Source organism: Lithobates pipiens, unplaced genomic scaffold (assembly GCF_037356315.1).
Source record: "Lithobates pipiens isolate NorthernLeopardFrog02 unplaced genomic scaffold, aLitPip1_a1.2 Scaffold_19, whole genome shotgun sequence".
Lineage (NCBI taxonomy): Eukaryota > Metazoa > Chordata > Amphibia > Anura > Ranidae > Lithobates > Lithobates pipiens.
The window spans coordinates 207,676,954-207,700,492 of NW_027507764.1; the positions used below are offsets into that span (position 1 = coordinate 207,676,954).

Genomic DNA, 23,539 nt, shown 5'->3' on the forward strand with positions numbered 1-23,539 from the left:
AGTGAAGACAATGATGGGGACCATCATGTAAAGGTAGACTCTGGTGGAGACCATAATGAATGGGGGGCTCTGGTGAAGATCTGATTTTTCAGTCCCTAAATATTTGTAAAATATACGATGTGGCCCATGGTTTAACGAACCTCAGATAGCAGTAAAACACAACAGGGGTTGTAATCTAAAATTAAAAAACAAGTTTTAGCTGGATATACATTTGGTGCAGTTTTGATTTTTTTTTTTTCTTCTCTCCACCACTTCGTGTACTCCAATTGCTCTTATTAAAATCCCATTGTTAAACTATTACCCACATGCTCTTAAATATTAATGTTCTCAAATTAACAATATTGTTAAATATGCTAATAAAATGAAGAAGGGGAACAAAGACATAAAGCTCCTTTTTATTGGTAAGCAATGTAAAGAGAATACTTACAGTACTACTTACTGTATGTAGAATAGCATGGGGATTAGTTTAACCCCAGACACAACATCCTAGCATTACTGTCAGCCATCTGCTTTGCAAGCTGTAGTTTCATCAATCATAACAATATTGAGTCTCATTATGCCCACAGGTTTTAATGTAATTCTAGACAGGACACATCTGCAGTAGTACTTCCACTGAAAGCATAGTCATATAAAATAGGACAATCAATGTAAGTTATGTGCAATACAAGAAGATAAATAACAAAGTAATAACCCATGGACGTTGTGTAATGCGTATTTTTCTGAAATAAATACAGATTTGCTGCCTTAATCAATACTTCAAACAAGTTTAGCTGCTGCTGTAACAGTTTATGGAAGAATAATGAAAAAGTGAAATGAAAAAGATTGCTTTATTTATTAAACTACAAACAAAGGAATATTTGTACATGTATTAAATCTATACATTTTGATTAAAACCACTAGAAAAAAATAGAATTCACTAGCACGTGGTATATGGTCGCCCTTTTATGTCATATTTCCCTGTAGCATGATGCTTGTCAACTACAACTACACAGCCAACTGATATACAACCACTCAGAAACAATGCAAAGCTCCAGGCATCAGGATCATTTTAGAAGTTTGGGAGGTCCCACCGAGGCTTGGCACACTGCATCAAAATCCTTGTTTTATTGTTGTTTACCCCTGTCGGTTTTCTTATTGCTGTCTGCGGCTTATTTTGAGAATTCCCCTCCCTACTTGTCCAGGTGATTAAATGGGAAATATGTAAAAATATCCCCAACAGGGGCCTAGCAATAGATTTTAATGTAAGCCTGTACTCATCTAAAGGTGTATTTACCATGATGACACAGGGCTCTATTTACTATGATGACCTATGCCTAGGGCAGCAGAGGAAGCAATCAACAAACCATTGACATTATTTTTAATGTTTACCTCTTCTATCATCCTCTGTCAACTCTTGTAGTTAACAATAGGCTATAAGGGTAGACGTATGTTGAGAGGCGTTGAAAACAGTGTGATAATTCCCCAAAGTTCAAAAATCACAGAACCATCTTCTTTACCTTGTTTGTTGGTCTTTATAGTTAAAATATAGATCTGCATATAACAGGGGCAACATGCTTCCTCCAGCAGTACATTCTAGTTGTTGCTGTAAGTAAAATATATTATTATACAAGAGTTGGAGCTTGTACAAAAAGGAACCATCATCCAGGTGTTCTTAGATCATCCTGTCCGTGTGAGACAGGATGCTCTGGGGTCACTGGGTGACACAGGATGCTATTGCATCTATGGAAGTCACAGGGTAGTGTGAGGTCACTGGGTGATACAGGATGCTCAAGGATCAGTGGGAGATGCAGGATACTCTGAGGTCACTGGGTAATATAGAAATCTTAGAATCACTGGATGACAGAGGAGCACAGGGATCACTAAAGATTTAGGAGTCACTGGGAACACAGGAGCTCAGGGTGACTGGAGTTGCTGGGGTTACTGAAGACACAGGAGTGCACAGGGGTTGCTAGAGACACAGGGGCCTGGCTTAGGTGCAGCAATGCATTGCTTAAGTGCTGAGCAGCTCATCTTCTAGTCCTTTAGGGTAGTGGCTTTGCTAATTGGCCATGGAGGCAATGAAGGATACTACAGAAGGGGACACTGTAGGACACAGAAGCCACTGGAGACACAGAAGCCTAGCTTAGGCGCAAAAATGCATTGCTCAAGCGCTGAGCAACCCATCACCTAGACCTATAAGGCAGTTGCATCGCTAATTGGCCATGGTGCTGGTGCTCCAGGTGGAGCCTGGAAAGAATTGCCAGTGACCGTGTGCTGGAGAAGAGACTTGCCACTGGATCAGGGAGAAGGTGAGTGGGACAGTTACTACATAGAAAGATCCCAAAGAGATAGGTGATTTCTATTTAAAGTAGACCCACAGTATGGCCTCGCTTTAAAAATATATGCTACATCACTTAATAATAAGTGTGTATGCACGCTTAGTTATCCTGCAAAGTCCCACAAATATTTGTTGATCCTGCCAATGAAGTCCACTTCCTTTGATGATGTGTCAACAATGCTGTACTGCTCCTGAACATAGAACGGCATTGTCACCCCATGTAGGCTGTGTCTGCATGCCCTGCAGTGGGATAAGAAGATGTTGCAAGGTGTGTGGCTATCAAACTGCTGATCCACAAGCTTTGTCAATCAGCAACTAGTCATACCTAGTACAGCTCGTTGCATTCTGGATTGACAGAACTGCCTTTGTTTCTGAAACAGAGACAAGTATTGGGTGAGCATGTGATGCAGAAATAAGGGAGGCTTTAGCTCACTCATTGAAGGTAAAGATTTTTTTTTATATACTTTGTGAGGCCTGTGCATCACATAGTAACTGGATTTAAGACTTGTATTGGTTTATGCAGGACCCTTTAGAACTAAAATGTATGTATTTTAAAGCCCAACCCTGGGCATAGCATACATTTCCTGGCAGTGGGCCCAACTGCACTGCAAGGGTTAAATGCTCATTATGGCTAGGGCTGCCAAAATAAGGAGAAATACTTACATTATTCTGTGCAGCCTCTTCTGTAAGCTACCCACAGTTGCAGTTGCAGTTGCACGCTCGCCCCCTCGACGTACGATGCATTGCACTGTACAATATATGATGATGCTGAGGGACCACAGACCGGAGCTTTAGGAAGAAGAGGATAGCACTAGAGTGGGGATCAGGCTAAATAATACTTCCTCTCTTTCTACCCTTTAGACATAATAATAACTTAACCCTTGCAGTGTGGAGGGGTCTTTTGCAATGGAAGATTCTGACTAGTTCCCAGAGTCAGGAATTAATCAAAACCTTTAAAAATGAAAGGTTCGCCCTTGGTACAATGCTTGGCTGTCTTAGCCCTTGTACACACAGTCGGACATTCCGACAACAAAATCTGTCGGATTTTGTCCGAAACTGGTGTTGCATACACACGGTCAGACAAAGTTGTCTGAAAATCCGATCGTTCATAACGTGATGACGTTATTTATTTACAACAAGACTACGTTCAGGCTAATAGCCAATAGCTTTGGTCTAGGAATTTGATCTGAGCATGCGTGGCACTTTGTCCAATTGGAATTCTCTACAAACGATTAGACAAAGTCCGATCGGATCATGTTGTCGGAAAATTTTTATATCCAGCTCTCAAACTTTGTTAGTCGGACATTCCGACGGAAAGAGTCAGATGAAGCCCACACACAGTCGGATTATCCGACAACACGGTCCAATCGGACATTTTCCGTCGGAATGTCCAACCGTGTGTAGAAGGGCTTAGACATGTCTAGAGACCTCAGGCCTCACCCCGACTGGTTTAAACAGATGTGACCAATGAGGGATCCACCATCCACGCCTCACCACCATTTAGGAACAGTGATGTGTGCTTTGTAATATTCTTGTACTTAGGACATATTCTAGCTGGTACCTTTGCTCTTATGTTGAATTTGTCAATGTTCATTTATTCAATTTGACGGACCAGTGTGCACCGTGTTCCATTATTCATAAGCTCAATATAAATGACTAAAAACGAAATAAAAGGAGTGAAAAAACCTTGTACACAGGTCAGGTACATTTATTCGGAATGGTGAGTCACATAGAGTACTTCTGTACATACAGTGTATACAGTTGTGCACTTTCCCTGATAAACAGTTCAGCTATCACAGCCTTTTAAAAAGGAAAATGCAAAATAACCTTCAAAAATGACTTCAAGCACTTTTAACACTACAGGCGGTCCTCTGTCAGAAATATATTGTGAAAATGAATTTATATGTTTTGTCATGGAAAGATACATTGCAAGGCAGCCAAACTTATAAAGCAACCGAGACACATCCCTTGAGTCTTCCCTTTCAAACATTTGATTAATCACTGACACAGTTGGCATAAATGGGCAATATGCCCACTTACTCTGACACCACAGTATGCCAGTTGGAAATACACATTTCACAGTTCTAATAAATGAAGACGTCTAAAGCTCCCTCATTATCCTGCCAGCTTGGAATGAAACATGTAGGTACATCAGGTGGGTATGAGTCAATTTTCGAGTAATTTTGCAGACTTTATTCAAAATAAATTGCTGCTTAAAGTTTTCATTCTTATAAAAAGGAATTTAGTAGCAGACATTTGACATCCTGCTGTTGAGTCCATCATCACAAAGCTTTAGTACAACTACATGACCGATTTTACATTAGAAATTATAAACAAATATACAAGGTACTACACATGTAGTGGCAATGTGATTGCCTCTAGCCTTCCTAGCTCTCTAATTGCATAGAACCATGCAGGAAGGACAACAATTCTCTGTGATAAATTGACATCTCCCCAATTGTTATTTCAAGAAATCACATAATGCAAATTCAACATCATGCAGAGGCAATGCATCTAAAAAAAATATTGAAATGGCCGCCTACATATCCATCATATAACATTTGCTTTTATTTCTTATATCATAAGGGTGCCTAATCATTAAAATCATATTGCTTCCAGTGTCTTCAGCCAGCTTTGTTCATATTAGAACCAAGCCCATACAGAACAAGGCTTCTCATATTAAGTTAACTCTGTGGACTCGGATAATTATACTTCAGTGGAAACAGGCTATGACATGAAGAACAACCTTAACATAAATAATGGATCCAAAATACATAGGATGGTGCAAGTGCAATATGGCCATTTGTCAGCACCTGTATAAAATGGAACTGGGATCAAGTCAACTTAAAGCGGAGGTCCACACAAAAATGCAACTTCCGCTTTTTGGAGCCCCCCCCTCCGGTCTCACATTTGGCACCTTTCAAGGGGGAGGTGGAGATACCAGGTATTTACACCTACTTCTGGGCATATATCACCGCTGTGATCGCAGTGACCTATGCCACTTCCCGTCTCCCAGCTGCTGTCTGCTGGGAAACACACGGGTCCCCAGAGACAGCAGGGACCATTTGGATTGCACAGCGCGACTCGCGCATGCACAGTAGGGAACCAGGAGGTGAAGCAGCAAGGCTTCACTTCCTGACTCCCTTACCGAAGATGGCGGTGGCAGCATCTGAGGACCGAGGGACGTTTCGGCTTCAGGTGTCGACATTGCGGGTGCCCTGGACAGGTAAGTGCCCTTATTTTAAAAGTCAGCAGCTACAGTATTTGTTAAAAAAGAAAATTTATATATTTAATAGAGAGATGTAGGGGAAAATGGGAGGAAGCACAGTTGGGTGAAAGCCATGTAGATGCACAGTATTGCCACTGGATCCAGCAACTGTTACCTGACAACCGTCTGTAATGCCGCGTACACACAATCGACTAACCGCTGGACTTTGTAGCGGAGGTCCGCCAGACTTTCCGAACGAGTGGACCTGCCCACACACGACCGGTGGACAATCCGCCAAACTTTTGAAATGAATGGACTTGCCCACACATGGAGAAAAGTCTGTCCATTTTGAACGCAGCTCCAGGTAGACGGGACTAGCGCAGGAAGTCAATGTCACCGCCTCCATCGGTGAGATTGACACCTCGTTAGCCCCGTCACCTGGTATGGACTTAAAGGGGAAGCCCTACACCGAAAAAATGGTGTGGGGTTCCCCCCAAAGTCCATATCAGAACCTTATCCAAGCACGTAGCCTGGCCGGTCAGGAAAGGGGGTGGGCACGAGCGAGCTTCCCCCCTCCTGAGCTGTACCAGCCATGGCCCCCCCACCCCAAAGCACCTTGTCCCCATGTTGATGAGGACAAGGGCCTCTTCCCGACAACCCTGGCTGATGGTTGTCAGGGTCTGAGGGCGGGGGGCTTATCGGAACCCGGGAGCCCCCTTTAATAAGCCGCCGCATTCTCTTCTTCTCTTCTTCTTCCTTGAGATGTTGACTCGACACTCTCTCTGGCCGCAATGACAGGGACGCGTTGTGCGGCGACTTATATAGGGACAAGGGGCGGGGTCACTGCTTGATGTCACATGGTGACCCCGCCCCATATGACGTCACAGCCCCGGAAGATGCTGGAGAAGGCGGCGGCAACAGAAGACCGGGCCAACGTTAGTAAAAGAGCTGGAAGAAGAAAGCAAAGGCCCGGCAAGAAGAACCGAAGAGGGGGACAAGACCCCCAAAGTCGGAAGAAGAGAAGAAGGCAGCGACAGAAGACCAGGCCACCACTAGTAAAAGAGCTATAAGAAGATAGCAGAGGCCCGGCAAGAAGAACCGAAGAGGGGGACAAGATCCCCAAAGAGGGGGACAAGCCCCCGAAGTCGGAAGAAGACCCCGGATGGCGGCGACAACGAGGAAGAAAGCCGGGCCCCTCCACTAGTAAAAGAGCTAGTAAAAGAGCAGAAGATAGCGGAGGAATCCGGCAAGAAGACCCCCCAAGACGGAAGAAGAGAAGACCACTGGAGCTGTCCAAATTATTTTAAAAACTTGTGTTGTGTTTTTTATTTACACTTTTTTCACCAGGTGAATGGGTAGGGGTAGATAGTACCCCATACTCATTCACATAGGGTGGAGGGCTGGTATCTGGGGGCCCCCTTATTAAAGGGGGCTCCCGGAATCCGATAAGCCCCCCAGCCCACAGACCCCGACAACCAACGGCCAGGGTTGTCGGGAAGAGGCCCTTGTCCTCATCAACATGGGGACAAGGTGCTTTGGGGTGGGGGGCCCCACAGCACCCCCCATGTTGAGTGCACGCTCGTCCCCACCCCCTTTCCTGACCGACCAGGCTACGTGCTCGGATAAGGGTCTGATATGGACTTTGGGGGGGAACCCCACGCCATTATTTCGGCGTAGGGTTTCCCCTTTAAGTCCATACCAGGTGACGGGCCAGCGAGGTGTCAATCTCGCCGATGGAGGTGGCGACATTGACTTCCTGCACTAGTCCTATCTACCTGGAGCCGCGTTCAAAATGAACAGACTTTTCTCTGTGTGTGGGCAAGTCCGTTCATTTCAAAAGTCCAGCGGACTAGCACACAGACAGGCGGATTCAGTCTGGCGGACAATTTTGAGTCAAAACTTCTTTCTAATTTTGGGGAAAAAAAGTCCTCCGGAGCCCACACACGGGTGGAATGTCCAGCGGACTCTAGTCTGCTGGATAGTCCGATCGTGTGTACGGGGCATTAGAGGTCTTTCTGAGACAGAAACTGATAAGTCTTTTTATGAAAGTAAATCTCAATAAATAAAAGAAAAGAGCTTCTAGCATCTTTGTGTCACTTCCGGTTTGAAGCCGCAGAACGTGAATCGTCCCGTCTTCCTGTTTTTTATATAAGTTGTATATTTACAGTGACATTGTGAGTATGTTTTATTCAAAATAAACCCATTTTTATATGGAATTATGCTATGGGAGTATCTCCTTCCTACATGTGAGTGATGTGGAGTAACATCTAAAGCGTAAAGAAAAGATTGACATCAAAAGCGCGGATCTAGATATTGCTGTACAGTGACAAATACTGTGGAAGCGAGATACCCCTGGGAGGATTGAGTAATTCCTGTGAGTGCAACACCTAAAGGGGGCACTATAAGAAGCACGAAGGCACAACTTTGAAGAGCACCTGACACTTATATAATATATATATATATATATATATATATATATATATATATATATATATATATGTGTGTGTGTGTGTGTGTGTGTGTGTGTGTGTGTATATATAGATATTTATATGTGTGTGTGTATATATATATATATATATATATATATATATATATATACATACACACACATACATATATATATATATATATATATATATATATATATATATATATTTTTTTTTTTTTTTTTTGTCATTTAACCAGCGCCACACCTACCTTTTTAAATTTTACATTTGCATTTTATACTCCACCTAGGTCAGTGATGGCAAACCTTGGCACCCCAGATGTTTTGGAACTACATTTCTTATGATGCTCATCCACTCTGCAGTGTAGTGGAGCATCATGGGAAATGTAGTTCCAAAACATCTGGGGTGCCAAGGTTTGCCATCACTGACCTAGGAGGTTGTTTTGGTAGGGGCAGCAGTTCTTAATAATCAGTCATCACAGCCATCAGAGAAGGATCACCCATAACCCTTTTAGAAGATCCACCTCTAACGTTTAGATGTTTCACAGCCTTACCGTAACATGTCAGATTCCTCCAAGTAAGCATAATACATTGCATTCTGGTCACCATCCAACTCTGGACAGCTACAACTGATCTGACGGGGTGGTTCCAACCCCACCTACATAATTGGACAATGCAGGACTCCCGAACATCAAGACATTGACTAGAAGCAAGAAGACTACTGTAGCTGTTAATTAGGCGGTCAATATTGTCCAACTGATGTTATACTAGGCCACAGTTTTATGGTCAAAATAATGAGATTATGGGAGGGCTGTTATAATGGTTTGGCATCCCTGCCCTTCTACAAAGTAGTCATAGTAGTTACTTTTTCCTCTTCTGAAAAATGTAGGAAATTGTTCAAAATGATTTATACCGGACAGTGACAATATCCACCCCAACATTTTTGTGTATTGATATATGCTATGAACAGTATTTGGATAGATATACATGGCTATACATAGTCCTTTATACTGTACATAAGGAAGTTCAAAAACTGAACATATGTATTTGTTTTCTTTTAAGATGGGATTAAAGAAATCAGTCAAGCAAGCTGAAAGACTGTTAAAGAAACCTGACTATGCATTAAAGGTAAGCATAAATGCAAAAGAAAAGATTTGCTTCAAATTATTTTGGATGGATGAATGAATGTGCTCTACTGGGGTTGATTTACCAAAGGCAAAAAGGCTGTTCATTTTCCAAGGGAAGTTGGACTTGCATTTTCCCCAGAGTTAAGTAGAGGTGATGAGATTTTATTTTGCAAAGAATAGTCACTCATGTGTATGGAATATAAAAAAAAAAAACGCATTTGGGCTTGCACATGATTAGATGATTGAAGTCAGCAGAGTTTCACCATATTGACTATGCACTGAGGATAATTCCCTTGCACAGTACAACTTCCCTTGCAAAGTGAACAGTCTATTTGGTAACTCAACCCTGAATCAAACAGTTTGTAACATTTTCAAAACCAATAAATGATTTCAAATACAAAATGTGTTCAATTCCCATATTTATTAACGATTCCTCCTATAAAGACATTGGGCTTGATCTACTAAAACTGGAGAGTGCAAAATCTGGTGCAAATGTGCATGCTAGCCAATCAACTTCTAACTACAGCTTGTTCAATTAAGCTTTGACAAAAAAGCTGGAAGCTGATTGGTAACATTGGTCTTTAAAGGTTAAGTTCACCTATGTATTACAATGTACTATACAGTCAAGGGGTCCCAGTTAGACATGTGCGTTTTGTTTCGGATTAAAATTCTGACTAATTTTGGTTTTTCGAAAACTCAGATGTATCTGAATTTCCGAACTACAATAGTACTGAATTTAAATGAATCCAAAATAACGAAAACAAATTTCGGATGAAATTCAAATCGTTTTTGAATTATTTTCGAATACTTTTTGAATTCGAAAAGTTTTCGAATTCAAATAGTTTTCAAATTCGAAAAGTTTTCGAATTCAAATCGTTTTCCAATTTCCATAGAGCATAAAATAGAATATAAAATAAAGGAATAGAATAGAAAAAAAAAATAATTAGACTAGAAAAGAATATAACAGAAAATAAAAGAATAGAACATAATAGAGTAAAGCAGAACAAAATAGAATAGTAAAATTAAATAACAGACTAGACTACAATATAATAGAAACAAATAGAATAGAATAACATAGAAAGAATATAACCATCTTCTGAAATTCGTATTTCAAATAGAATAAATGTCAAAAGAAAAGAATAGATTCGAAAATAATAGAATAGAAAAAAATAATAGAATAGAAAAAAATTGAATTAAAAAAATAGAATAGAATAGAAAGAATAGAAAAATTTTCCAAAATTCTAATAGAATCAATTCAAATTTGAGTACAATAGAAAAGAATAGATTAGAATAGAACCATCTTCCGAAATTCTAATTTCGAATAGAATACATTTGAATAGAACATAATATAATCAAATAGACTATAATAGAATAGAAAAGAATATAATAAACAAATTTAAAAAAAAAGTGTACAATTAAAAAAATAGAATAGAATAGAAAGTATATAACCATTTCCCAAAATTCAAATAGAATCAATTAGAATTTGAATAGATTAGAATAGAAAAATGTATATATTCATTCCACTCTATTATATTCTGTAGATTTTTCTATACTATTGGGTTATTTTCTATTCTATCCTATTCTTTTCTATTATTTTCAAATTCGAATTGATTTTATTTGAATTTTGGAAAATGGTTATATAATTTCTCTTCTATTCTATTTAAAAAAAAATCTATTCTTTTCTATTCTATTCAGATTTCAGCAGATGGTTATAATCTATTTTATTCTATTCTTTTTTATTATGTTCTATTCGTTTCTATTCTATTCCATTCTATTCTGTTTTTATTTTCTATCCTATTCTGTTCTGTTTTACTCTATTATATTCTTTTATTTTCTGATATATTCTTTTCTAGTCTATTCTAGTTTTTCTATTCTATTCCTTTATTCTCTATTCTATTTTATTCTCTTTGGAAATTGAAAAACTATTTGAATTCGAAAACTTTTCAAATTTGAAAAAATGTTTGAATTAGAAAACTATTTGAATTAGAAAACTATTCGCAATTGATTTGAAAACTTTCCAAATTCAAAGTCGAAAAAATTTGAATCGATTTGAAAACGAATAAATGAAACAAATTCAGAAAACGAATTAAACGAATGAAACTAATTTAACTAAATTAATTTATATAAATAATGATACGAAACGATACAAAACAAAACATTTTTTTTCATTCTGAACATGTCTAGTCAAGGGGCGGGCTGGGTGGGGTGGGGTCAGTGATGCAATTGCCCCCCCAGACCGCTCTAATGTCCTGTACAATTTGGCTGCTGTGTCGCCAGCTTAGAACTGCACATACGCAGTCTGGAGCTGGCCTGCGTGTGGCAGCTCGGGTGGCGGCACGGCCGGAGTCAGCACTGCAAGCCAACAATGAGTTCTGTGACAGACCTGACAGTCTGTGTTACAGAGCTTAGCAAAGCCACTCCCACCTCCACACAAATGTCTGTCAGAGGCTGGATCTGCTTTCTCTTTCCCCGCCCCCACACGCCGGGCAGCCCATGTGTTGTCTGTGAGCCAATCAAGTGAGCTTCTCCTCACCTCTTCTCCCTCCCTGCTCTGTCCCTCAAATCTCTCTCCCTCCCCCTCTCTGCAGCTAAAGAGTTCTGTTTCTATAAGCCTGTGACAGTACGTTGCCCTCCTTGGTGGTATGAGGTGGGCTCACATTGGCATGCTGCAGTTTGGCTGCAGTGCTGGTGTAGTGGCAGTCTTCCCGCATGGCGTCCCTGGCCCCATAGACCTCTATTAGGTTGCACATTTTTACTGCATATTCTGAAAGTGCACAAAAAGTCCTGCATGCTGGATCTTTGGTGCAATTCCAGAAAATGCAGCAAAAAAAGCACAACCGAAAAAGTCTGAGGGACCGCGGCTAAGGAAAACCGCGAGTATACCCATACTGCAGCCAAAGCGCAGCACTCCAGTGTGAGCCCAAAAGGCTTTTACTCGCAGCACGCACTGTCACTCCACTGAAAATCGATCAATGCTCAGGTCACTTTTCAGAGGCATTTGACAGGCAGTGAGAAGGTGATATCTATTTCCTCCCTGCCTGTTTTAACCTCCTGAATGCCAGTCCCTCCAGGTAATGGCACAGTTCATTTTGAACTCCACCATTACTCTCTGTGGATATTAGATGTGCTCTCACCTTATTGTCTGCACATCTAATACATAATGAGAGTTATGGAAATAAAGTGGAGTTCAAAGTGAATTTCTACACCTAAGTGGAGCATCCCTTTCAGAAGATTTGAGGATAAACCCAGAGACTGGTGGCCATCATACACAGATAGAAATGTCTGCTGAACTGCCAGAATTTCAATCTATGTATGAGCAGACTGGTTGTACAGAATTCGATATCAACTGACTTCAGTACAACCAGCGTGTCTTTTTCATTTTGTCAATCACTGCTGGCTGCTATAGCTGCGAGCAGTAATCACTGTATTCTGATGGCTTGGAAACCTTCACCTAAGAGCACACACCGACACACGGCTTGGTAAATCAAATGCCAGGCTTCCCTAGCATTACACCTGTGCGGCTGTGACCAAGTCTGGGCACAAGCCAGCACAGGCTCCTAGAGACACAGGACAGTGGCCAGTAAGGGGAGAGCTGGTCTATGACGTTATTTACATCATATCCATGACACTCCTAAACCTGCTCCACTGCCGCACCAGGCCCACAATGCCCATAATATGAACCTGCGGGCTGGTGCACTGGCCACCACAGAGAGAGAGAAACTGCAATGTGGAGCAGTCTCCCTCTCTGTGCTGGCAATGTGAAGCAATTTCTCTCTGTTCCGGCAATGTGGAGTGATTTCTCTGTCTGTGCTGGAAATGTGGAGTGATTTCTCTCTGTGCCGGCAATGTGGAGTGATTTCTCTCTCTGTACCGGCAATGTGGAGTGATTTCTCTCTCTGTACCGGCAATGTGGAGTGATTTCACTCTGTGTTGGCAATGTGGAGCGATTTCTCTCTCTGTACCGGCAATGTGGAGTGATTTCTCTCTCTGTGCCGGCAATGTGGAGTGATTTCTCTCTCTGTGCCGGAAATGTGGAGCGATTTCTCTCTCTGTGCCGGAAATGTGGAGCGATTTCTCTCTCTGTGCCCACAATGTGATTTCTCTCTTTGTGCCCGCAATTTGGAGTGATTTCTCTCTCTGTGCTCACAATGTGGAGTGATTTCTCTCTCTGTGCCCACAATGTGGAGCGATTTCTCTGTCTGTGTCACAATGTGGAGCGATTTCTCTATCTGTGTCCGCAATGTGGAGCGATTTCTCTGTCTGTGTCGGCAATGTGGAGCGATTTCTCTCTCTGTGCCCGCAATGTGGAGCGATTTCTCTGTCTGTGTCACAATGTGGAGCGATTTCTCTATCTTTGTCCGCAATGTGGAGCGATTTCTCTGTCTGTGTCGGCAATGTGGAGCGATTTCTCTCTCTGTACCGGCAATGTGGAGTGATTTCTCTCTGTGCCAGAAATGTGGAATGATTTCTTTCTCTGTGGCGACAATGTGGAGTGATTTCTCTGTCTGTACCGGTAATGTGGAGCGATTTCTTTGTCTGCACCGGCAATGTGGAGCAATTTCTCTCTCTGCACCGGGAATGTGGAGCAATTTCTCTCTCTGCACCGGGAATGTGGAGCGATTTCTCTCTCTGCACCGGGAATGTGGAGCGATTTCTCTCTCTGCACCGGGAATGTGGAGCGATTTCTCTCTCTGCACCGGGAATGTGGAGCAATTTCTCTCTCTGCACCGGGAATGTGGAGCAATTTCTCTCTCTGCACCGGGAATGTGGAGCGATTTCTCTCTCTGCACCGGGAATGTGGAGCAATTTCTCTCTCTGCACCGGGAATGTGGAGCGATTTCTCTCTCTGCACCGGGAATGTGGAGCAATTTCTCTGTCCGTACCAGTAATGTGGAGCAATTTCTCTCTCTGCACCGGGAATGTGGAGCGATTTCTCTCTCTGCACCGGGAATGTGGAGCGATTTCTCTCTCTGCACCGGGAATGTGGAGCAATTTCTCTCTCTGCACCGGGAATGTGGAGCAATTTCTCTCTCTGCACCGGGAATGTGGAGCGATTTCTCTCTCTGCACCGGGAATGTGGAGCAATTTCTCTCTCTGCACCGGGAATGTGGAGCGATTTCTCTCTCTGCACCGGGAATGTGGAGCAATTTCTCTGTCCGTACCAGTAATGTGGAGCAATTTCTCTCTCTGCACCGGGAATGTGGAGCAATTTCTCTCTCTGCACCGTCAATGTGGAGCGATTTCTCTCTGTGCCTGAATTTGGACCTAAAATGGAGCCAAAGATGAACAGGACCCTTGTGCAATTCACTACGCTGTCGCCATGTGAAAAGGGGAGCATAGGAGTGCAACCTTTAGCAACCTGGGGAGAAAGGCTGCTCTAAAATGGAAATTACTACTTTTCTAATTGTCCATTCTGGAGAAGACCATTAAATGATTGTATGATCTATGAGGGGACAAGAGACTTTCACCAGAATCCCTGTTGATTTTTGCTATAAATCTGAAATATAAAAAAAATCAAAATGCACATCCTCAGAAAACAGGATACTGAATTTGAATAGTTGATGACAGCTTGTATTATTATTTTTATGTTATGTAATATTTTTTCTGAAGGACAAAATAGATAATAGGAAAATAATGCAGATAGATTTCCTGGTGCACTACACCGTATCTACTGCAAATGTTAATAAGAGTACACCTGCCATTTAGCTCCGCAAAATTAAGCATTAAGCTCACAGCCAGCATTGTGTAAAAGCTTACTTCACATTCCGATATGCAAAATATCCTGTGGAACATTACTCTTCCTTCTTTTTCAGGAAGTTTCTGCAATAAATTCTGCACAACAACTAGCCTATATGTCTTATAAACTTACAGCCAAACAGTTATGGTACTCTGAAAAGTGACATACATTGAAGGACATTTATAAAACTTGATTTAGCTAAACATTAACGAATTTCTGTTCTCTGCATATTTATTTATTTATTTGAGCTGCATATTCAATAAAATGCACAACTGCAACAAATCTATTTTTAAGTAAATGAGCACAACTGTATATTTTATAACACCTGAGTTGTGGCATTTCCCCTCAAATTATTCTGCAGTTTGGTAAAATACCACAAAATGTTTCTCAGAAAAAGAGCAGTCGTGGTTTACCCAGTGTTTTGACCATTTGAAGTTCAGCTTATAATAACAGATACCCATATCTGTCACAATAAGTGGCTAACGTAAAGCTGAACCCCCAAATCAGTTCAATCTATATGCTTGAATAGCCATAGCGGCATGTTCCTGGAATGGTCCATCATGTAGATCACTGTGTTCTGTTTGGCCAGGTAATCTGCTTTAAAGGGATGCTGGCCAGTCACCAACCTTAAAATTACAGGTTAAATCACAGAACATTTAAAAATGCTTATGGCAGTGTTTTTTATTAAATAATTTTTATTGACTTGCAATGTGCTTCTTAACTTGCTAGCAAAGCTGGTTTTTCGAAAAGTCAGTTCCCTTGTGCCGCGTACACACGAGCGAATTGTCCGGCGTACTTAGTCCGCCGAAACGCATTTCAGCGGACAATTCGATCGTGTGTGGGCTTCAGCTGACTTTTCCAGTGTAAAGTCCGGCGGACTTAGAAAGTAGTTTTGCACTCCAATCTTTCCGCCGGACTTGGGTTTCAGCAGACAATACGTTTGTGAGTATGCTAGTCCGGCGGACTAAGAATGACGCATGCTCAGAAGTAAGTACGAAAAAGGAAGCTATTGGCTACTGGCTATTGAACTTCCTTTTTCTAGTCCCGTCGTACGTGCTGTACGTCATCGCGCTAGCAAACGCCAGACTTTCTGTGTGTCCGTGTGTGGCCAAGTCCGTTCGGTAGAAAGTCCGCCGGACTATCCGCCGGATTGTTTCCCGGACTAAGTACACCGGACAATTCGATTGTGTGTATGTGGCATAAGGCAGTCCCTTCTCTCTTTGCACATCACAGCCCTCTCCTCTTCTGGGTGTGTCTAATTCTGTGCTGGTCAAGCTGCACTGCCCTCTGTGCTTTATACCTACCCCTGAAGAAGGAGACTTAGTTTCTCCGAAATGCGTAGGGTGTTTTAAGCGTTAGAGTTTGTTGTATTCTATACACACTGTATTAGTTTGTCTATGCATTCCTTGTTATAAATTTTTTTTTATAACATTTATATTCAATAAACATTTTTTCATTCTATATATTGGACACTTGTACGTGCCTAAAAAGTCAACTATTAGGGGTTTTCCAATCTTTGACCAGCTGAGAAAGCTGCCATCTTAGAAGATCTTACTGCTGATCTATATTGGGGGGGCCTATACCTGCAATTACAAAGACACCCCCGAAACTTCACCCTCGAGGATCCAATCTACTAACACTTCACTATAAGGCACAGGAAGATAAGTTTGGGCAGCTATTTGGTGGCCTCATGAGTAATAGTTTTGTATTGCTGTCTGTTTTCTTATTGGCAAAATGTACCGTACCCAAATTTCTTTGTGAGAACTGGAAGGGATAGGAAATGTCTCTATTGGGGCACAGACAAAAGCATAAACACATTTTTTCAGTAGAGTAAAGAAAGGTTAGATCTTCTGAGTGCTTTTATTGTTGTCTGTAGTGACATCAATGATAGTGTTACAAGGACAGGATGCAGTCTTCCCAATAGGGTTACATATAAAAATAAAACCTGACAGAAGTTTGAACTCTTCTACACACTATCCTAAATTTTTTAAAAATGGCTGTTAGGCTTTACAAACTTAATCTTCTGTAGAATAAAATATATATGCTATTTTCTGGTAAAGTTACATTCTGTATAATGCCTTGTACACACGGTCGGGCATTCCGACCACAAAATCCGTCGGATTTTTTCAGACGGATTTTGTTTGAAACTGTTGTTGCATACACACAGTCGGACAAAGTTGTCGGAAAATCTGATCGTTCGGAACGCGGTGACGTCCGTTGCATAGGATGGGACTACGTAGAGGCTAGTAGCCAATAGATATGGTCTCGTAATTTAATCTGAGCATGCGTGGCACTTTGTCCGATCGGAATTCTCTACAAACAATCGGAAAAAGTCAGATGGGATTTTTTTGTCAGAAACTTTTAGATCCTGCTCTCAAATTTTTTCAGTCGGAATTCCCGACGGAAAAAGTCCAATAGAGCCCACACACGATCGGATTTTCCGACAATATAATCCGATCGGACCTTTTCCGTCTGAATTTCCGACCGTGTGTACAGGGCATAACAAGAACAATGTGATAAGCAAAGACCTGTAACATGTTTTGCTTTGCTTTGACCATACTGCAAATGACAACTTTTTGTTGAACAACTTCCAAGTTGGATTTCATTTTGCAACAGTATCTCTTAATTCAATTACATTTAAATTTTACAAAACAATGTTTAATTTCCTGCCTATAAATGAAATAATTAACAATAAACTCTCTTCAATTTTTGTAGAAAAACATGGAAATTGTTTCCGACATTCTGTTGAAGATTTGCTCGCTTCCCGTGTTTAAAAAGATCTGTGAGGCAATAGATTCGTAAGTATCTGTGTTGACAGATCAAAAGCATGATAGCAGGTCTAAGGGAGTACCTATTACTTCCAGTCCACTGCAAAGAACATTAGCTATTAACAGTCACTATGAGCTTGGGTACAATTGTAATTGCTTAACATGTGTGAAATATACTCTGCAGCTTCTGATGCTTGTGCAGTCAGATTTACCAATAATACCCTGAAGATAAGTATAATACGTACTTTACATTTTCTTATTACTTAATTGTTTCTACTCTGCATGTCTTAATAGCGTAGGGGTAATGGAAACACAATCTGGGATAAGGCAATTACTTTCTAGACGCAAAGGAATGTGTGTTTTTGTCAGTTTATACAGGTTTTATTCTTGTTTGCCTAATTTAGAACGTTAAGGGAAAATTTATTGATCAGGAGTTCAAAGTAATCTCATTTGACTTTAATATCTTTTGGGAAACCAGAAGCACTTAAAAGTGAATGTTAAATTTAGGTGCTTTTGTAACTGTTTTAGAATATGGTTGTACTCGATAAATTGTTCTGCACAGGCATACCCAAGAGCTTCTCGTTTTCTCGTTGTTCTATAAGGCATGTTCAGGCTGACTAATGATCATTCTTGCATTGAATGTGTAGACCCAGAGGCAGCTACTTCATTCTGCATAAGTCCTAGACAAGCTCAACAGCCATAATTTAATAAAACCTCACCCGCAAAAACAGAAATATCCTTCTTGGCTGGAATTGTAGTACTAGGGCATGGTACTGTGTTAGCAATTGATTAATGCAGAAAGTTTGAAGTTTAGGTGATATCCTTTTTTTGGCTAACTCAAAGTCTAAGCCCTTGTACACACGGTCGGACATTCTGACTTTTTTCCGCCGGATTTTGTCCGTTGTATGGTGTTGCATACACACGGTCGGACAAAGTTGTTGGAAAATCCAATAGTTTGTAACGTGATGGCGTTATTTCGTTACGACGGGACTACGTTCAGGCTAGTAGCCAATAGCTTTGGTCTAGGAATTTGATCTGAGCATGCGTGGTACTTTGTCCGATCTGAATTCTCATATAATAGCCCAGCTGTAAAACTTTGTCGGTCGGATATTCCGACGGAAACAGTCCGATGGAGCCCACACACGGTCGGATTATGCGACAACATGGTCCGATCTGACATTTTCCGGCAGAATGTCCAACCGTGTGTACAAGGGCTAACTCCACCTTTGTTGAGAAAAAAAATATTCCCTATGGGTGATCAATGTACATTGCAAGGGGGTTTTTTTTTGTAGAGTCCTACATTTTTCTGTTCTGGAGCAAAAGCTGTTTATTCTACTACTGTATGTCCTTACAGGATTAATTCCTCAATGGGAGGATCTCCACTCATTAAAACCAGCTGATGCTCTCTGTGTTCTACTAAGGAAACTTGCAGTGTCTTCATTCCTTTAGAAGTATTTTACCCTTAGGGAGTATCTCATCAAAAATGAATATACCATTGCAGAGAACATCTACAATTTTATTTGTATCTTGGTCCTATGTAGGGAGTAAGTTTGACTTGAACATCGGTGTTTGTTCTAAAACTAAACGAATATATGGGGCATTCGTGGGAAAGTCGAGCGCCGCGGAATGCCCCATAATGCATTGCTGTATGATAATTGGCCAAAGCCTGCACCTGACCTGCATGCTTTGGCCAATCATGGCTCAAGGGGACTAAGTCCACGCCCCACACTATATAAGGCTGCTTACAAAGAGTTCCTCTTAATATACATACCATACCCGCCATTTTTTTAATGATTTTTTTCTGTATATTGCCGGGATACAGCAATATATTACAGCCGCAAGCAATTTTAAATTACATTTTTTCCTTCGGAAATGACATTTTTCTGCGGTACTGTTAAACATGGGAAAGATGTGCTACTTTGCAGGCTGACTAAGGGGACCACCCAGGCACGATATTTAAAAGAATATTTCATTTTTATTGTTATACTTTAAGCATTACTGAAGGTAGGTATTAGGTGTTAGGTATAGTTATTTGTGCCCACTGTAATCAGTGCAACAGCATGTGATTAGATACTGTAGGTCTGCTCATTGTTTCAGCTGCTGCTAGTTTTGACTGTTTTTTCTGGTTTCCAGAGAACTGGAGAACTCTCTGGAATATAGGTGTGAAACAATGGCAATAGCAACATGAATATTTGATACAGCCCTGACCAATCCCAAGAAGGATGACCCTGAAGGTGGCTGGGAGCCTGGATATATACTCTGAGAGACAGCTTCTGGGTCTCTTCCTTCAGCAGAAAAACACAGCCTAGAGGACGTGCTGCCCTCCAGGGCCGCACTGTCATGTGTTTTTCTGTTTGTGAGAAAGGTGTTGCATGGATGTTGAAAAGAGGCAACCAACTTTCCCTGGGCATTTATGAGTAAAGACTGCTGAAATATCTTAAAGACTTTTGGGCTGCTGCCACCCCTCTGGTGTTAGAGAGTTGGCTGTGTGTTTTTTCAAAGAGAACTTCGGTTGCTGTCCAGAAGATCTCAGTCTATCGAGTTCTGTGAAGGGACTCTGCTCTAAAGATTGCCTCTTGGGGGATCAGGAAGGAATGCTTTGCTGTTTTTTTGCCTTCCTCTGGATCAGGGGTCTCCACATTTTTTAAATAAAGGACCAATTTACTGTCCTTTTGACTTTAGCGGACCTGGGCTGTGGGCATTGGGAGTAGGAAAGGTCCTGACATTAGTGGAAATAAACAATGCCCCATCTTTGGTGTCAGTGGGAGAAATAGTGCCCCATTGTTGGTGTCATTGGGAAGAAGTGTGCCCCATCTTTTGTGTCATTGGGAGGAAGTCTATCCATTCACTGGTGTCAGGGGATGGATTATGCCCCATTGTTGGTATCAGTGGATGAAAATAGTGCCCCAAGGGCCAGATAAAAGCAAGCAAAGGGCCACATCTGACCCCTGAGCTGCAGTTTGGAGATCACTGCTCTGGATCAACTGTGGGTATGGGATTGTAAAAAAAAAATTTTTGTTTTTTTTATTGGTTGAACCAGATTGACTTGAGTCTTTGTTAATCTAGGCTAACTATGTAACTATTTAAAGAAAGAGGCCTGCTATTGATGGCTTCTATTGCAAACCAAGTCCACAGTTTGCTATTGCAAGGACTTCTGCTTCAGCTTTTCAGAAAGGAGTTTACTGTCCTCAGCCTGTACACAGGTCTCTTTTTTTAGCATTCCACTCAATTCAATCCTATACCAGTTTCTACAAAAATAAAAACAACAAAAATAACACCCCTTGACTGTTTTTTGAAGCAAAGAAAGACTGTGGGTGTGTCCCTTGCTGCAGGACAATCTGCTGGTGAAAGAACCTGGGCAATTTCCACCCTAAAGTGGACCTTCCGCTCATTGGAATCCCCCCCCCCCTCCAGCGCCACAATTGGCACCTTTCAGGGGGGAGGGGGGTGCAGGTACCTGTACAGTACAGGTATCTGCACCCACTTCCTGGATAGCTCTCTGCGGAAAGGGGCGTAGATTACGCCCCTTTCCGAAAGTCCCCCGCTGCCTGCTGGGAAACACACAGATCCCAGAGGCAGCGGGTCCATCCTCATTGCGTAGCGCGACTCGCGCATGCGCAGTAGGGAACCGGGAAATGAAGCCGCAAGGCTCCACTTCCTGATTCCCATACCCAAGATGGCGGCGGAAGCACCCGAGAGACGATCGAGAGATCGGCTTCGGGTGCCGACATCGCGGGCGCGCTGGACAGGTAAGTGTCACTATTTTAAAAGTCAGCAGCTGCAGTATTTGTAGCTGCTGGCTTTTAAAAAAAAAAAAACGCGCACTCCCAGCGGACTCCCGCTTTAAGACAGTACTGGAAATAATGGTGGCCACAGAAAATATTGACACTTTTGGCCCAATTTGGAAATTTCACTTAGGGGTGCACTCTTGTTGCCGGTTGTTTAGACATGAATGGATGTGTGTTGAGTTATTTTGAGGGTACAGCAAATTTACACTGTTATACAAGCTGTACACTCACTACTTTACATTGTAGCAAACATGAAAAGACATAATAAAATATTCACAAAAATGTGAGGGGTGTACCCGCTTTTGTGAGATACTGTACTACAGTAAATGTATTCTAATGTTTTAATGATAGTGATGATTTTTTCTAATATCCTAGGTCAGAGCCAGCAGAAGATCTTGATCATGATAACTTCAGTATCTTTCCAGTAAGTTGAATAAACATAAAATGTATTTTCATTGTATTCTCCATATTTAAAGGAGCTGACCTCCTCTTATGTCAGTTGAAAATATCCGCTTCCCGACCGCCTCACACAGATATACTGCGGCAGAAGGGCAGGTACAGGCAGAATCACGGACCTGTACATTGCCCTTTAAGAGGCGGGTTGCGGACGCGTGCACACGCTGATGGGGGCTTTGTGAGTGCAATTGCGGGTCATCGAGTCAACGGGGATACCTGCGATCCTCTCACGGAGAGGAAGAACGGGGAAATGCTAATGTAAACAACCATTTCCCCATTCTGCCTAGTGACACTGTCACTGATCACCGCTCCCTGTAATCGGGAGCGGTGATCAGTGTTGTGTCACACACAGCCCCCCCCCCCCCCCCGCCCACATTAAGAATCACTCCCTAGGACAGACTTAAATCCTACAGTGCCACCTAGTGGTTAACCCCTTAACTGCCAGTCACATTTACAAAGTGATCAATGCATTTTTAATTGCACTGATCGCTGTATAAATGTGAATGGTCCCAAAATCACACCAAAAGTGTCAGAACTGTCTGCCATAATGTCGCAGTCCCGATAAAAATCACTGATCGCCACCATTACTAATAAAAAAAATTATTAACAAAAATGCCATAAAACTATCCCTATTTTGTAAACGCTATAACTTTTGCGAAAACCAATCAATAATCACTTATTGTGATTTTTTTTCTACCAAAAACATGTGGAAAAATACATATCGGCCTAAACTGAGGAAAAAATTTTTTTTTCTATATTTTCGGGGGATATTTATTATAGCAAAAAGTTAAAAATAATGAATTTTTTTCAAAATTGGCACAATTTTTTTATTTATAGCGCAAAAAATAAAACCCGAAAAGGTGATCAAATACCACCAAAAGAAAGCTCTATTTGTGGGAAAAAAAGGGGAGCACCAACCCACAACCTCGCAATTGTCAGTTAAAACGACGCAGTGCTGAATCTCAGGAAACGCTCTGGTCTTTGGCCAGCCAAATGGTCCGGGGCTTAAGTGGTTAAACTGTACTTTTCTTCTAACCAAACAGATGTTAACTTAAATCAGAAAATTAGGTTCTGCTAGATTCATCCTGTCCCCCTTTTTCAGGTATAACTAATGTATGTAAAACATTAAAAATAAGTGCCTATACTGTTTAAAATCCAGCGATGCACTGCCTCACTGCTCTGCAAAACCTCAATTGTCTTGTATTCTCGACACTGTGCCAACAATCAGTGAGCCACTAGAGGCTGATTTGCTGACAGCCTCCAGATTTACTGATGTTGGGGGGAGCAACAGGAATGACATAGACTGTGCCGAGGGCACATAGATTATTGAGAAAAGAAAAGCAGGAGAGGTGAACAAACTCTGCTTCCAGGGAGATACAAAAGAGATAAACTTAAAAGGATAGGGTCTTCTCTTACCTGCTTGCTATTCTCCTCTTTCTGTGTCCACAGTGTCAGCGATATGAGCCTGAGCACTGTCAGCTACTGTAGTCTTGCCCTCCAGCTGTGTCAAGACAAAAGATCAAGGCTGGAAATGCACATACTTTAATTGCAGAAAGTGACCTCTAGTTTTTGAGACTTATGTCGCGTGCACACGATCGGATTTTCTGGCAGACTAGGTCCGATGGGATCAGTCCATCGGACAATCCGATCGTGTGTGGGCTAGTCCGATCGTTTTAAAAAAAAAATACGACG

At 41.6% G+C, this 23,539-nt stretch overlaps 1 protein-coding gene across 2 annotated transcripts in view; it reads left to right on the forward strand.

Annotated features, from left to right (window-relative positions):
* The window catches only part of AOAH (acyloxyacyl hydrolase), a 211,271-nt gene that overhangs the window by 96,381 nt on the left and 91,351 nt on the right, over positions 1 to 23,539 (forward strand). For both annotated transcript variants that reach the window (XM_077491659.1, XM_077491660.1), the window contains exons 5-7: positions 9,034 to 9,099; positions 17,551 to 17,633; positions 21,767 to 21,815. In XM_077491659.1, the coding sequence (XP_077347785.1) occupies positions 9,034 to 9,099; positions 17,551 to 17,633; positions 21,767 to 21,815 (198 nt within the window). The remainder of the gene's footprint in view (positions 1 to 9,033; positions 9,100 to 17,550; positions 17,634 to 21,766; positions 21,816 to 23,539) is intronic.